The 16,887-nt window shown below is 40.8% G+C and overlaps 1 gene segment (V, D, J or C); it reads left to right on the forward strand.

Annotated features, from left to right (window-relative positions):
* The first annotated feature begins 1,037 nt into the window (after positions 1 to 1,037).
* Positions 1,038 to 14,482, forward strand: LOC131198969 (Ig mu chain C region-like). The segment is given in 2 exon segments: positions 1,038 to 1,239; positions 13,759 to 14,482. Coding segments are annotated over 2 exon segments (360 nt in total).
* The last annotated feature ends 2,405 nt before the right edge of the window (positions 14,483 to 16,887 follow it).

Consider the following 16,887-nt stretch of genomic DNA (forward strand, 5'->3'; position numbering starts at 1 on the left):
GTGGAGGAACACAGCCTCCTGGAATCAGATGACCCAGGAATTGAAGAAGGGAGGTTATAGATCATGGGGACTTGCCGCTGTTGCCCTGAGTTGGGTCAGGCTGAACCCAGAGTTCTGAGATCCAAAACTAGGAAGTGATAAAGATATTTGGGATTGTGTTTTTCCTTATTCTCTTTGTACGATATTCTGTTTATTCTGACCCTCTATTACGTATTTAAAATTTGTAAACTTAGCTACTGTCACCTGCTTGCCATATGGCTGTTGTATGTGTTAAAAATTTGAGTAAAATTTTTATTTTAGATAAGAAAATGAAATTTACCATACCTGATATGTATTTGTATAAACCGACTAATAAAACTTTTGAATAAAAAAATAAAAAAATACACTTCTTGTGTTGTACAACTATTCCCTATGTTATGAATTATTATTTAGCAAAAGGATGCGTGAACATTTCCCAATCTTGGTGTTCCTCCAGAGAAATGACTTTCAGAATATGACCTTGGCCAGCATTATTTCCAAATTTGCATCTTTCTAATTCTGTACCCTGCAGTTCCATCATTTGTTTTTTCCTTCAACCTCAACGACTGTGATAGCAAGGTACTAACACCACTCTGTAAAGCCTTAGTAAGACCACACCTAGAGTACTGCATCCAGTTTTGGTCACCACACAATAAAAAAGATGTGGCGATCTAGAAAGAGGGCAGAGAAGAGCAACCAGGATAATGTGGTCATCGCCATGGCAGCCTCCTCTGGACCTTTAAGGCACTTAGCTGGCAGCAAGCATTTGGCCAGCTCAAAAAAGAGGAGGAAAAGAATCTGACACTTGGAAAGACGTAGAAGGCAGAATTCAGCACTTGCCAACATTGTGTTCAGTTGACGTGGCTGTCAAATCAATATCTTTTCCAGGATCAGCCTTCCTTGAACGGGATGGGTGGAGATCCGACTAAGTTTGGCCAATAGGGAAAAAGGAACAAGCAACAGCAGGTGGTGCCAGGATTGTCTTTGGAGAATGCTTAAATTCTGCCCTCAGAGTCACCTTGGTCATTTTCTTCTGAATCTCCTAGAGAAGTTCTAGGAAGTTCATTTCCTTCATCTGCCTGGAATTATCCAACTGCTCAGCTTTCTTGTGCTCAGACTTCAGTCTGAATTTCACCATGTGGTCCATCATCTTCTTTCTCCTGTTGGGGTTCCTCTGCCCTGGACACAGCGTCCCTCTGAGCCCTCAAAATCCTGACGCAGGTGAGTTCTCCTCTCTTCCTTTGCAGTTTCTTTGATAGAGAATAGAGGATGTGTTTCCTTAGGAATTGAGAAAGTTTTCAAGAATACTCTTTGGAAGAAATAGAAAGAACTAGAATAACAGAGTTGGAAGGGACCCTGGAGGTCTTCTAATCCTACCACCTGCTTAGGCAGGAAAACCCACACCACTTCAGGCAAATGGTTATCCAACCTCTTCTGAAAAACTTCCAGTGTTGGAGCATTCTCGACTTCAGGAGGTTGTCCCACTGATTAAGTGTTCTCACTGCCAGGAAATTTCTCCTTCGGTCATAAGTTGTTTCTCTCCTTGATTAGTTTCCACCCATTGCTTCTTGTCCTGCCCTCAGGTGCTTTGGAGAATAGCTTGACTCCCTCTTCTTTGTGGCAACCCCTGAGTTATCAGAACACTGCTATCATGTCACCCCAAATCCTTCTTTTTATTAAACTAGACGTACCCAGTTCCTGCAACCGTTCATTGTATGCTTTAGCCTCCAATCCCCTCATCATCTTTCTTGCTCTTCTCTGCACCCTTTCTAGAGTCTTAACATCTTTTTTACATCGTGGTGCCCGAAACTGAATGCAATATTCAAAGGGTGGCTTACCAAAACATTACAAAGTGGTATTAACACTTTTAACGTGATCTTGATTCTATATCTCTTTTTATGCAGCCTAGAACTTTTCGTGGCTTTTTAGGCAGTTCTAGGGAGAAGCAAGGCGTGAAGAAATGTGTTTGCATAGTTAATACAGCTCAGCAGTTGACATTTCCGTGTTTTGTGGATTAATTATAATTTAGCAAGATGCCTCATGGGAATCTCTCTGTCTTCGCTACCTCTTAGTGTTTTTTTTTCTTTTTTATTATTACTTTTCTTTTTAACATTACAAAGAAAAAAAGAAAATACATTTTCCACCCTTGTGCTATACATAAAAAAAAGGAAGATTTGGGTCTTCGGATATATCCTCATGCTTGCCAAAATCCACGTTCTCGAGGTACAGGTACCGAGGCATCCAATGTTCCAAGCGCATAGTCCACAAATGGTTTCCAAGTCTTCCAGAAAATATCTTCTTTATACACACCACTTCTAATTTTGATATCACATGTCATTTTATCATTTAAAGCTAATTTCCACATTTCAGAATTCCAGTCTTCTATTCTAAACATCTGGTAAAAAGAAAGGAGGAGGCTTATGCCTATATATTAATTCAACCTGGTGTCAAGATTTTAACATAATTTACAAATTCTGTGACAACAATTTAGAGACTCTAATTATCAACTGCAAACCTTACTATTCGCCTCGTGAATTTTCCTCATTTCTTCTAATTGCTGTTTATGTCCCACCACAAGCCTGTGTAAACGAGGCATTACGAACTCTAGCTGACCAAATCATGGAGGCTGAAGCCAAACACCCTGATTCACTGGCCATTGTTTTGGGAGATCTAAACAAGGCAAACTTAAGGAAAGAACTACCAAAATACTTTCAGCATGTCAATTGTCCCACCAGAGGCAAGAATACTCTAGACCACTGCTACACAACACTAAAAGATGCCTATCGGTCTTTACCACGTGCAGCTGTAGGACACTCTGATCATTGCATGATTCACCTTGTACCTGCTTACAGGCAAAGACTTAAAGCCATAAAACCAATAATTAAATCAGTGAAAACCTGGACGGAGGAATCAGAATTAAAGCTACAGGCATGTTTTGACTGTACTAATTGGAATATTTTTAAAGATACCTCTGCAGACCTGGATGAACTCACAGATACTGTAACATCATATGTCAGCTTCTGTGAAGACCTATGTGTACCTACAAGGAACTTGCGAATACACAGTAACAACAAACCTTGGTTTACACCTAAACTTAAGCAGCTCGACATTCAAAGAGGAAGCCTACAGAAAAGGTGATAAAATGCTGTACAATCAGGCCAGAAATGCACTAACAAGGGAGATAAGAGCAGCAAAAAGAAGCTACTCTGAAAAGCTAAAGAATCAGTTTTCAGCAAATGAACCAGCAAACATGTGGAAAACTCTTAAAAATATCACCGGCTATGGCAAACCTCCTTTCCAGGCTGAAGGTAATCAACAACTGGCAGATGACCTGAATGAGTTTTACTGCAGGTTTGAAAGGAAACTACAGCCACCTATCTCCACAACCCCCATCTCAGACACACCAACAACAGCCAAGCCTCCTACAACTGACCCCATTTCATTGGGTTCACAACCCCTAGTGATCACAGAAAAGGAAGTGCAGGACCTATTTCACAGACAAAAGCCAGGAAAAGCTCCAGGCCCAGACAAGATAACTCCTTCTTGCTTAAAGTCTGTGTTGACCAATTGGCCCCATCTTCACCCATATTTTCAATAAATCACTCAGAGATGTGTTATGTTCCTTCTTGCTTCAAACGCTCTACCATCATCCCAGTGCCGAAGAAGCCCACCATCAAGGAACTGATGACTACAGACCAGTTGTTCTAACATCTGTAGTCATGAAAACCTTTGAAAGGCTAGTGCTTTCCTACCTGAAAACCATCACGATCCTCTTAGCTTGCAATTTGCATACCGAGCAAATAGATCAACAGATGATGCTGTTAATATGGCTCTGCACTACATCCTACAACATCTTGAGTCTCCTAAGACCTATGCAAGGGTCCTTTTTGTAGACTTTAGTCAGCATTCAATACCATCATTCCAGACATTCTTCTAACTAAGCTAAACCAGCTACAGGCGGAACAGACTTGTAAGTGGATCACAAGCTTTAAATAACAAACAGGAAGCAGCAGGTGAAGCTAACAAGATCACATCAAATACCTGTACAATTAGCACAGGGCCCCAAGGCTGTGCTCTCCACTTCTCTCTCTGTATACCAATGACTGCATCTCCAATGATCCATTTGTTAAGCTACTGAAGTTCGTAGATGACACAACAGTGATTGGTCTCATTCGAGACAATTTAATCCATATAGACAAGAGGTAGAAATTGAGCCTTGTGGTGCAACCAAAACAATCTGGAACTGAACACACTCAAAACCGTGGAAATGGTGGTAGACTTTAGGAAAAACCCTTCCATACTTCCACCTCTCACAATACTTGACAACACAGTATCAACAGTAGAAACCTTCAAATTTCTGGATTCTATCATATCGCAAGATCTCAAATGGACAGTTAACATCAAAAACATCATTAAAAAAGGACAACAAAGAATGTTCTTTCTGCGCCAATTCAGTAAGCTCAAACTGCCCAAGGAGCTGCTGATCCAATTCTACAGAGGAATTATTGAGTCTGTCATTTGCACCTCTATTTTCTTCTCCTACGCATGCGCGGAAATGGCGGCGATCTGAGAGTCATGCAGGCGGTGGGTTGGCGTTTTTCCTAGCCGCGATGCCTCGGTGTCTTATCTGGGCAGAACATCTTTCCGAAATGAGATCTTTGGGTCTTGTTAGACCCTCGCCAACCTGAGACAAATATTATTGCCCCTGGCTTCTGGCCCAGAAACTGCTAAAGACATTCTTCCCCGGACATCAGCGACCAGTTGAGAGTGCGGTAGGCTGGCCAGCGGCAGTGATACCAACAGCGGCTTCGGATACCAGCAGCAGCGGCACTGATACCATCAGCGGCAATGGTAGATGGCGCCCGGCCATTCTGGAGGCGGCGGGCGGCGCTCGCTAGGAGAATGGCGGGCTGGATCATGGCTTGCTGCTGCGGCGCGCATATGTCCATCGGCGGCTGGATGTTCTGCGCTCTATCTTTCAGTGGCATGGCTCAGCAGCATGTTTCTATGATTCCACCCATCTGATGGTTCCATTGGCAACATCTGGGACTGTCTGGCTGCGTTATGGTCCACTTATCATCATGACTTACGGCTGGATTGTTTGCTGGACTATTTTCAGCGGCACCAGACATTGGACACAGGTAGCTTGGACATTTTGGATTTTAGATCTCTAGCTGACTCTTATATATACCATCATTGACATCTGCGGCTGAAAACTTTTTCCTGTCTTATTTATTTATTTATTGATGGCATCAATCGCCTTGGACCTGATTATGGGCGGCACCAGTGGGTAAAAACTTTGCTGTATCCATTATGGGCAGTACTGAATGGCGGAATCCATCAGCCAAACTTCCATCTTATTTATTACCCTTACCGGGCATTTGGCCCTGGTTTGTGACTGTCCTGACTTTGTCCATAGGCTACGATAACATCAAGTGGCTGAACACCTTTTTTCCCCACTGTTATTTGATCTTTTAGCATGAAATATTCTCTGACCTCCTCCGACTATTCTACATAGGAATGGCTTTATCATGGAATAACGATCTTGGGACCAGAGGTGGCATGAGGAAGAAGAATCTGTGGGGTTTTTAAACTGTTTTTTAAATAAGGGTTTCTTAAGGGGAGGATTCGGGTGGGGGGAAAACCCGTCGGGAGGATCCAGCCCTGTGCTGGTTCGCGACACTATTCCATCTTGTCTGGAGGCAGGGGGAGGGCGTTCCAGGTTTAGAGGGATGTTCGATCTACCGCGGTAAGTGGGAGGCAGATATGGCAGGGAGGGGCGTGCACCGAGTTGTGAGGCGTTCAATGTTTGAAAGCGACCGCGTGCTCCGGCCCCTCTGCCCCTACCCGTTCCTCGGGTGGTCGTGATCCTCAGAGCTTGGATCTTCGGCTGATGTTATGTAATGCCCGGTCCGTGGTTAATAAGGCTCCTCTGATTTGTGACCTTATTCAGGAGTCCGCGGACCTTATGGGCATTCTGAAACCTGGTTGGTCCCAGAGGAGGGTCCCCTGGTTGAGATGTGCCTCAGGTTTCAGAGCATTTCATCAGCCGAGGGTCCAAGGTAAGTGGGGTGGCAGTTGTTATCAAGGAGGATCTAGAGCCGAGGAGGCCACTATTCCTCAGATTGCGGTTGTGAATCCCTTTATGTGCGGTGGGGCTATAGGAATCAGTTGGGCTTGGTGATCGCGTACCTGGCTCCTTGCTGCGTGACCACAGCCTGCCTGAGCTGTTGAGGTACTTGCTGCTGTGGTGAGAGTCCCCAGACTTATTGTCATGGGGATTTCAACCTGCCATCAGCTGGCTCGTCATCGACGGCAGCTCGGAGTTCTGGCTTCCATGACGGCCTTGGACCTGATTCGAGTAAATGATGACCACACACACGGGGAGGCACACTGGATCTGCTTTATATCTCTGGACAGTGGTTAAATGATCTGGTATTAGATGATTTAGTAACAGAACCAATGTCATGGTCGGATCATTTTCTCCTTCGCCTAGACTTCCGAACCGCCATTCACCACGCAGGGAGACGGAACCTATACGGTGGTTCCGCCCCAGGCGCCTGATGGACCCTGAGAGGTTCCTGACGGAGCTTGGGCCATTCCTGAGGATCTGGCCCACGCACCACTGAGGAACTGGTCGGGCCTGGGAACAGGCGCCGGGGCCTGACCGTGTCGCGCCTTTGCGGCCTCTGACCCGCAGATCTCACCGCCCTTTTCCGAGGGGCTGAGGAGATGCCGGAGAAGACGCCTGGAGAGCACCTGGAGGTCCAGTCGCCCGATTGATCAGTTAGGTCCTATTCTAGGACCTACCTAGGCAATGAGGAAGCGAGGCGCTCACGCCCACCCTCAAGGCCGGCAGATAACCGCCGCTGTTTTGGGTCACCCGCCTTCCTACATCAGGAGGTGCGGATGACCTTTGCAGGACGAGCCGAGGAGTTTAGGTTATCTATACGATAAAATCGCTCAGCTGAGGGACGGTCTGGACCGAATTTGGGATGATCCAAGCGAGGGAGAGGAGGCACGCCTTGTTGAGTCCATTTGGGATGAGTTTGACCCTGTGGCTCCGAGGACGTGGACAGGTTGTTGGGGAGGCTTCGGCACGACATGTTTACTGGACCCGTGCCTTCCTGGCTGGTACTGGCCACTCAGGAGGTGACACGAGGCTGGCTCCAGAGGATTATCAACGCTTTGTTGGAAGGGTTTTCCTGCCGCCTTGAAAGAGGCGGTGGTGAGACCTCAAGAAGCCCTCCTGGACCCAGCTGTTTTGGGTAATTATCGTCAGTTCCAACCTTCGCTTTGTTGCGAAGGTTGTAGAGAGTGCCGTGGCGACAGCCACCACACCTGGATGAAGATGTCATTCTAGACCTGCTCCAGTCCGCTTCCGACCCGGATACAGCACGGAGACAGCTTTGGTCGCATTGGTGGATGATCTCTGGAGGGCCAGGGACAGGGGTTATTCCTCTGCCCTGGTCCTATTAGACCTCTCAGCGGCTGATACCATCGACCATGGTATCTTCTGCTGCGGTTGGGGGATTGGGAGTGGGAGGCACCGTTATCGGTGGTTCTCCTCCTATCTCTGACGATGCAGGCAGTGACAGGGGGCAGAGGTCGCGAGGGGCCTCACTTGTGGGGTCCCTCAGGGGTCGATTCTCTCGCCTTCTGTTCAACATCTATGAAACCGTTGGGTGAGATCATCAGTGGTTTGGTGAGATACCAGCAATGCGCTGATGACACCCAGCCTTTTCACCCCGGACCACCCCAATGAAGTTGTTGAAGTGCTGTCCCGGTGTTTGGAAGCCGTCAGGTCTGGATGGGGAGAAACAGGCTCAAGCTTAATCCTCCAAGGCGGAGTGGCTGTGGATGCGGCACCCGATTCAGTCAGCTGCAGCCGCGGCTGGCTGTTGGTGGCGATAGCCCCAAAGGATAGTGCGCAACAGGTGTCCTCCTGGACGATCGGCTGTCGTTTGAAGATCATTTGGCCGTCTCCAGGGGCCTTCCACCAGGTTCGCCTGGTCGCGCGCCCCTTCCTGATCGGGATGCCTTATGCGGTCACTCATCGTTACCTCGCTTGGATTACTGTAATGCTCTCTACATGGGGCTCCCCTTGAAGTGCTCGGAGGCTTCAGTTAGTCAGAATGCAGCTGCGCGGGGTTATAGAGGAGCTGCGTAGCTCCCATGTAACACCGATCCTCGCAGCTGCACTGGCTGCCTGTGGCTTTCGAGTGCACTTTAAGGTGTTGGTTATGACCTTTAAAGCGCTCCATGGCTTAGGACCTGGGTACAGGGACCGCCTGCTGCCACATGCCTCCCCAGACCGTGCGCTCCATAGAGGGACTTCTCAGGGTGCCGTCCACAAACAATGCGGCTGGCGGCCCCAGGAAGGGCCTTCTCTGTGGGGCACCATCTGGAATGAGCTTCCCGGGTTTCGCCAAATACCTGACCTCGGACATTTTCATGAACTAAAAACACATCTTTTATCCAGCGGGCTGGCTTAAATTAGTTTTAAATTTTATTAATTTTAAATGGGGCTTTTAGTATGGAAAATTTTAATTTCAGGCCAATTTAATAAGTTTTTAAATGGTATTTTAATTTGTATATTGTGTTGTTTTTACTTTTGCCTGTACACCGCCCTGAGTCCTTCGGGAGAAGGGCGGTATAAAAATTAAATAAAATAAATAAATAAATAAATAAATATAACTGTCTGGTTCGGTTCTGCAACCCAACAAGAAAAACACAGACTTCAGGGGATAATTAGAACTGCAGAAAAAATAATTGCTACCAACTTGCCTTCCATTGAGGACCTGTATACTGCACGAATCAAGAAGAGGGCCGTGAAAATATTTGCAGATCCCTCGCATCCTGGACATAAACTGTTTCAACTCCTACCCTCAAAAGGCTTTAGAGCACTGCACCAGAACAACTAGACACAAGAACAGTTTTTGGAGGCCATCACTCTGCTAAACAAATAATTCTCAACACTGTCAGACTATTTACTGAATCTACTACTATATTTTCATAGTTATCACCAATCTCTTTCCTTATTTAATATGACTATAACTTGTTGCTGGCAATCCTTATGATTTATATTGATATATTGATCATCAATTGTGTTGTAAATGTTGTACCTTGATGAGCGTATCTTTTCTTTTATGTATGAGCATATGAGACAAATTCCTTGTGTGTCCAATCACACTTGGCCAATAAAATTCTATTCTATTCTATTCTATTCTATTCTATTCTATTCTATTCTATTCTATTCTATTCTATTCTAAAAATCACATCTAGTTTCCAATATCTAGCTATTATAATTCTACCTATTATAATCATAATTCTAATCAATTCTTTTTCATATTTTGTTAATTCTATTTCCTTAATTACCAACAATAATATAGTTTCCACTCTCAATGTTATTACTTTCCCCATCATTTCAAATCTCATTTTCTCCAATTGTTGCCAAAACTTTTTAACCTTATCACATTTATACCACATATGTTCATAAGTCCCCAATTCCATATCACATCTCCAACATTTTTTACTAATTTTTTTATCCATTTATGACAATCTTACTGGAGTCAAATACCATTTCCAAACAACTTTATAATTATGCTTTATAGATAAAGTTCTCATAATTCTACTATTCCACATTCCAATCTGACTCTGGTATTTCAATATTAAGATCTTTTCCCAATTTGTCCTCATAACTCTTTAGTTTTCATCAGAGTTTATAATCTTATAAACCCTGCTAACGAGTCCTTTAGCCCAATTTCATCTTTCATACCGAGATACTAAATATTCAAATTCAGTTTCACATCTATTTATTGAATAGTTTTCCTTAATTTTTTGTCCATTTTCTATCTGTATTTTTTCAAACCAGCTTAACCCTAATTTTCAGTATCTTTGTTCCTCCTTTCATTTTCTAAAACTTTTAACCAATCTCTAATAGTTTCTATATTTTCATCTTTAATCACTTCATTACGTCTTATATTATTTTAATCGCCAATTTCAATTGTCTTCCAAAGATTATATCCGAATTAAAATTTTAACAAATTTATTCCACATTTATTTAATCCCTTTAACCAATAACTTCTAATTACACATTTTAAGTTTGCTTTATCTAAAACCACTGTGATCCAAATTTTCTATATCCCTTAACTCTAAGTCTCTCCAATGATTATCTTCACCTTTAAGTATTTTTACCACTATCCGGATACCATATGCACAGTAATAATTAAATAATTTCATTCTAATCCACCTTCCTTTTGATTTTGATACCACATTTTCTTCACTAATCTAGGTCTTTTCCCCCCATTGCAAAATTTGTCCAATTTTTTCTGATATCCTTCAATATCTTTCTCTGTCAAATTTAACGGTAGCATCTCGAATAAAAAGTTAAACTTGGGCAGCAACATCATCTTACACATTGCAATTCTACCAAACCAAGACAACTTTAACATTTTATATTTATCTATCTTCTTCTCAATTTCATTCATCACTACATCATAATTAAGTTTTTTCAATTCTTTAACCTTGAATGAGAGCACTATACCCAAATATTTCAATGTATTTTTAATCCTTATCCCAAATTGCTCTTGCATATTCTCGTGCTCATTACCATTACTATCCATCAACAATTCTGATTTTGACCAATTTACTTTCAGACCTGTCATTTCCTCAAATTCTTTCAAATGCTTATATATCTTTTTCAGGTCTTTCTCTATATTTTTCAAAATAATTAAAGTATCATCCGCATACAAATTTATCTTATATCCCTTATATCCTTCTAATTCTTCATCTTTTTCTATCATTTTTGTCAAGATTTCCATAGCCAATAAAAATAATGTTGGGGACAAGGGACATCCTTGTCTCGTACCCGCTTCTAATTTTATCTCTTCAGTTAATATTCCATTCACCTTCACTCTTGCACTACTTTTTTGATACAATTTTGAAATAACATGTATAAACTTGTTACCAAAGCCTAAAACCTCCACAATTACTTTAATAGCTTCCCATTGTACGGAATCAAAAGCTTTAAAAATGTCCAATGATACTATACCAATTTTATCACCATTATGTTCAGCTACATCTATAATATTTAATACTCTTCTAACAATATCACTCATATATCTGCCCTTCACAAAACCTACTTGGTTGTAACTTATATATCTATCTATAAATCTACTTAATCTATTACTTATAATAGCAGTAAATATCTTTGCATCCTGATTAATTAAAGAAATGGGCCGATAGGACTCAATCCTTTCTAAATCTTTATCTGGCTTAGGAATTAGGGATATCACCGTTCTATTCCATGACGAAGGTACTTCTCCACCATGTAATATTCCATTAAATAATTTTTGCAATCTTGGTATTATTAATTCTTTAAATTCTTTATAAAACTCAGTAGGTAATCCATCCTCACCTGGAGCTTTCCCTAATTTTGTTTTTTGTATAACTCCATTAATCTCATCTTGTGTTATATCTTCTTCCATCAATTCTTTATATGTTTGATCAATTTTCACCACATATTTTTCTAAATAACTTTGCAATTTCCCCCGGTTAACTGGTTTCTTTGAATATAGATTCTGAAAAAAGTTTCTAACCACTTCACATTTCTCTAATTTTTTGTAACATCTTATACCTTTATCATCTATCAAAGCTCCAATTTCTCTCTTCTCTCTTTTATTTTTCGCCATCTTTGCCAATAACTTAGAGTTTCTGTTACTAAATTCAAAAAAATTCCTATTTAAATATCTCAAATTTCTTTTTACCAACTCTGTATCCTCTTCTATCATTTTATTTCTTAACATATTAAGCTCCTCAAGGATTTTTTTTTCTTTAGTAAGCAAAAATTGATTTTCCAATTCTTTAATCTGATTTTTATCCCTTTCCATTTTAATTTTATAATTTTTATATTTCCTACTTGATAATTTAATACTCTCCCCTCTAAACACCGCCTTCATTGCATCCCAAACAATTTCAAATTTAACCTCCCCATTATCATTTAGTCTCCAACTTTCCTCCAATTTTTTAAGTATCCATTTTTTATCCTTTTCATTTTTATACAATTTCTCGTCATATCTCCAATAGCTTCTTTTTTTCTCAAAATTAAAATCTAAATTCACCATAACTTCTGCATGATCAGAATCTTTAAAAATTCCCACATCTACCTTATCCACATTGTTCAGCAAATCTTTAGAAAGAAAAATATAATCAATTCTGGAATATGTATTATATATCTTAGAGAAAAAAGTATATACTCTTTCAATTCCTTTAACCTCTCTCCACATCACACTACATGCTGAGCATCCACGTATTTAAAATCCCCATTTTATTTGCTCTTCCACAACAAGTGGGGTTAGTACTATCTATTTTATCTCTGATTAAATTAAAATCCCCAGCCACAATTACTTTCCCTACACTTTCATTCTCCAAAATTTTTGTTATTTTTTCAAGAAACTCTCTTTGTTTCTCATTCGGTAAATACAAATTAACACATGTCCTCATTTCCTCATTAAGATTTCCCACAATTATTACATATCTTCCATCCTCATCCAAAATTACCTGATGTTTTTCAAAATACACCCTATCTGATATCAATGTTGCAAATCCTCTGGCTTTTGAAGTTCCAAATGCTTTTTCATATATTTGCATACCTTTTATATATATTCTATTTGAATCTTCAGATTTCTGATGGGTTTCTTGTAAAAATAAAATATCTGGTGAATCTCTTTTAATCTTAAATTCCAATCTTCTTCTTTTAATCTGATTCCCTGTACCATTCACATTCCATGGGAATCTTCCTGTCTTCGCTACCTCTTGGTGTTCCTCCAGCTAACTGATTTTCAGATGATGTCCTTGGCTGGCATTATTTTCAGTTTCCTCCTCTCTGCACTCTTTCTAGTTTCTCGAAATCTTTTTTACATTGTGGCGATCAAAACTGAAGGCAATATTCAAAGTGTGGCCTTACCGAGGCCTTATAAAGTGGTATTAACACTTTTAAGGTGATCTTGATTCTATCCCTCTGTTTTTGCAACCTAGAACTGTCGTGGCTTTTAGGGCAGCTGCTGTGCAGTGCTGCCTCCTATTTAAATGGTTTTCCAGTGGGACTCCAAGTTCCCTCTTACAGTTACTACTATTGAGCAATATCGTTTCCTTTAACAAATTACTATTTTGAAACACTCAAGCACTGGTTGTAATAGCTTCCCATAAGGTGGACAAGAGGTGGGTTTCAGCAGGTTCTGTCCAGTTCCGGAGAACCGGTAGCGAAAATTTTGGGTAGTTCAGAGAACTGGTACATACCAACTCCGACTGGTCGTGCTCCCATCTATTTTCTGCCTCCCGAGTCCCAGCTGATTGGGAGGAAATGGGGATTTTACAGTAACTTTCCCCTGGAGTGGGGTGGGAATGGAGTTTTTATAGAATCCTTCCCCTGCGATGGCTACCAAACCACACGAAACCCACGAAGCGACACCCACAGAACCAGTAGCAAAAAAAAAAAAAAATTAGACCCAACACTTAGCTGGCCTTCTAGGCCATCTAGGTTAACCGGTCCGAATGGGCTTAATACCCCCTCTGCTTCTACCTCTAAGCTAATGAGCTAATCTTGGTTTCATCGCAAAAGAGAAAATGCCTTCAGCATTTAAGTGTGGCCACCCCAAGCAGCAGCTACAGTTAAACACGATAAAGAATGTGTGCTAAATATCCTCCTCATTTCTTTTCCATTTCTTTCCCATTGTTCAGATGGAAAGCCAAGCGCTTCTTCTGTTTCCATCCTCCAGGCTCCAGCAGGACAACTGAATTGGCCCCAAAAAATCACTATCACATGCATCATGGAAGTTTTTTATCCCAGCGAACTCTTTCTGAAATCGCTCCGGAATGGGGAGCCGGTCAGGTTGAGCATCAGCATGCAGAAAGTGAATTTGAATAGTGAAGATGAATTCTATTGCCTGGGGGATTACGAAGCCTTGCCATCCGACGTCATCCAGAAGACCATAAAGAAGAACACGGGGAAATGATCTGTAGTTGACGTCGCCGTAATCCTCTCTGACGCCAGCAGCCCTTGCTTCCCATTTCTTTTGAGAAACCTAGTGTGTTCGGTTTCCACCATCCTCTCTTTTCTCCTACTTCGTGATGGATAATTCATGAAAGTGTTCATTGGCCGCATCCTTCTGAAGACAAGAAATATTGTGTCATCAAGTATTTTTCTCAAAACAAGTAAAAAAAAATAATAATCTGGGGGTAAGGCAGTGGTGAAATGTAAAATTTGTTACTACAAGTTCTGTGGACGTGGCTTGCTGTGTGTGTGTGTGTGTGTGTGTGTGTGTGTGTGTGTAATGTGACTGGTGGGCGTGGCCAATTTTTTTTACTTTTAAAAGCATTTTTTCTTCAACCTCTTCAGCCAAAGAGGTTATAAAAAATGCTTTTAAAAGGCTCTTCTGATGATCCCAGCTGAGTTGCCTGATGGTCAGAGGCTTTTCTTTTCTTTTAAAAGCATTTTTTTGCCTTTAAAAGAAAAAAAAGCCTCTGATGATCAGGTAACTCAGCTGGGATCATCAAAGGAGCCTTTTAAAAAGGCATTTTTTTCTACAACCTCTTTGCTGAAGAGGTTGTAGAAAAAGCATTTTTAAAAGCCTCTGACGATCCTAGCTGAGTTGCGCGATCATCAGAAGCTTTTTTTAAATTTTTAAAAGTATTTTTTCGGCCGAAGAAAAAATGCTTTTAAAAGTAAAAAAAACTCCTCTGATGATCACGTGGCTCAGCTGGGCATGGGGAGGTTCAGGGTTTTTTGCTACCGGTTCTCCGAACCACCCACCGCCATCGCTACTGAATCGGGAGATCCATTCCGAACCGAGAGCATTTCACGAAAGGTGTAAAGTTTCCACAAGTTTCCCCGAGCCACTTTGATGCCAAAGAGAGTGAGACTCCAGACGAGACTTACAAAAATAACAGCTTTTTAAAAAATATTTTTTATTGAGAATTGATTATATGGAATAACTTAGGTATATGTTATTTAGAGGCAGAGGAAGATGATAGAGAATGTCTTTGTGATCTCAGGACACTCCCAGAAAAAATGGATGTGTGAGTGCAAAGCAGCTTTAAGAAATGATTCTTTAATTAGATGGCTGACCTCTGGTTTAAAAGCATTAAAGAATAAGTTGAAATTTGTGATATTTAAGAATCTTACAGATAAAAAATAGAATAATTATTAATGATGTTTTGGGGAAACTAAGAGAACTATGTTAAATATGAAATTGAAACTGAAATGGTATGTAGGAGAAAAATAAGAATTTATGTTGATCCTATTTGTATTTCTTGTGTAGTGGGCTATGTAATAACAATTGTTCTTGATGAATTTGACGTTATTACTACACCTGGAATGAAGGATAAAAAGGGGGTTAAAATATGGGGACCAGACTGGATTTAATATTGTTTTCAGAATGAGGGGATGGAACAGAGTTTTAGATAGAGATGTGCAAATAATAATAAATTTTAAGAGAAAGAAGGAAATATATTGGATATGATAAAATGGGGGTGTGTATGAAATTTGAATTACATTAAAGATGTACCTGACTGATATTCTGTTCAAAAATCATTATAGTTTAATTTAAAAAATATAAAAAACTTTTTTCAAAAAAAAATAACAGCTTTTTATTCTTTGGCCAAAGTAAAAAGGCTGGGTGACAAAACTATATCCAAACAATACAGGCAAAATGCATGTAAGGAATAGCCACACCCTGGGTGAAATGCTAGTGGCTCACACCGGATCGGGAGAACTGGTAGTGATCAAAGCTACAGATTTGGGCGAACCAGTAGTAAAAAAAGATACAAACTGTCCAAACTGGTATTTCCGACGATCAGCTCTACCACGTGATTTAAATTCGCTAGAAATCCTGCTTTCTAGTGAATCAAAATTATGCAGCACAGCCGTTCTGCCCCCTTCGCTGTTGTACTTACCTTGTTAAGCCTCCTTTTTCTGCATGAAGCAAGTGTTTGGTGCGCAATCTGCATGCGCGCCCATGTAGCATGTGTTTGGCGTCTACTGCGCATGTACACATGTTCAGTGTGTGTTTTGCACACACTACGCATGTCTAGTTTTGAAATCAAGAATAGAAGTGAGACACAGAAGCAAGATAACAAAATGTTACTAATCCAAGCCAGCATTAAGGTTAAATTTTACTAAACTAGATTTAGTTCCTAACTCATCTACACCTCATTAACTGTCTGGTTTGGTTCTGCAACCCAACAAGACAGACACAGAGTTCAGAGGATCATTAGAACTGCAGAAAAAACAACGGCTACCAACCTGCCTTCCATGGAGGACCTGTATCCTGCATGAGTCAAAAAGAGGGCTGTGAAAATATTTACAGATCCCTCACATCCTGGACATAAACTGGTTCAACTCCTACCCTCAAAACAACGCTATAGAGCACTGCACACAGAACAACTAGACAGAAGAACAGGTTTTTCCCGAACGCCATCACTCTGCTAAATAAATAATATCCTCAACACTGTCAAATTAAATCTGAACTAATATCAATCTTCTCATTGTTCCTATCACCCACCTCCTCCCACTTATGACTGTATGACTGTAACTTTGTTGCTTGTATCCTTATGATTTATATTGATTGTTTCCTAATATGATTTGATTGCTTATTTGTACCCTACGACTATCATTAAGTGTTGTACTTTATGATTCTTGACAAATGTATTTTTTCTTTTATGTACACCGAGAGCATATGCACCAAGACAAATTCCTTGAGTGTCCAATCACGTCTGGCTAATAAAGAATTCAATTCAATTCAAGTCAATGCAATGCAATGCAATTCTATTCTATTCAATGCTATTCTATTCTATTCTATTCGATGCTAT

The sequence above is a fragment of the Ahaetulla prasina genome, chromosome 4, assembly GCF_028640845.1.
Source record: "Ahaetulla prasina isolate Xishuangbanna chromosome 4, ASM2864084v1, whole genome shotgun sequence".
Taxonomy (NCBI): Eukaryota; Metazoa; Chordata; class Lepidosauria; order Squamata; family Colubridae; genus Ahaetulla; species Ahaetulla prasina.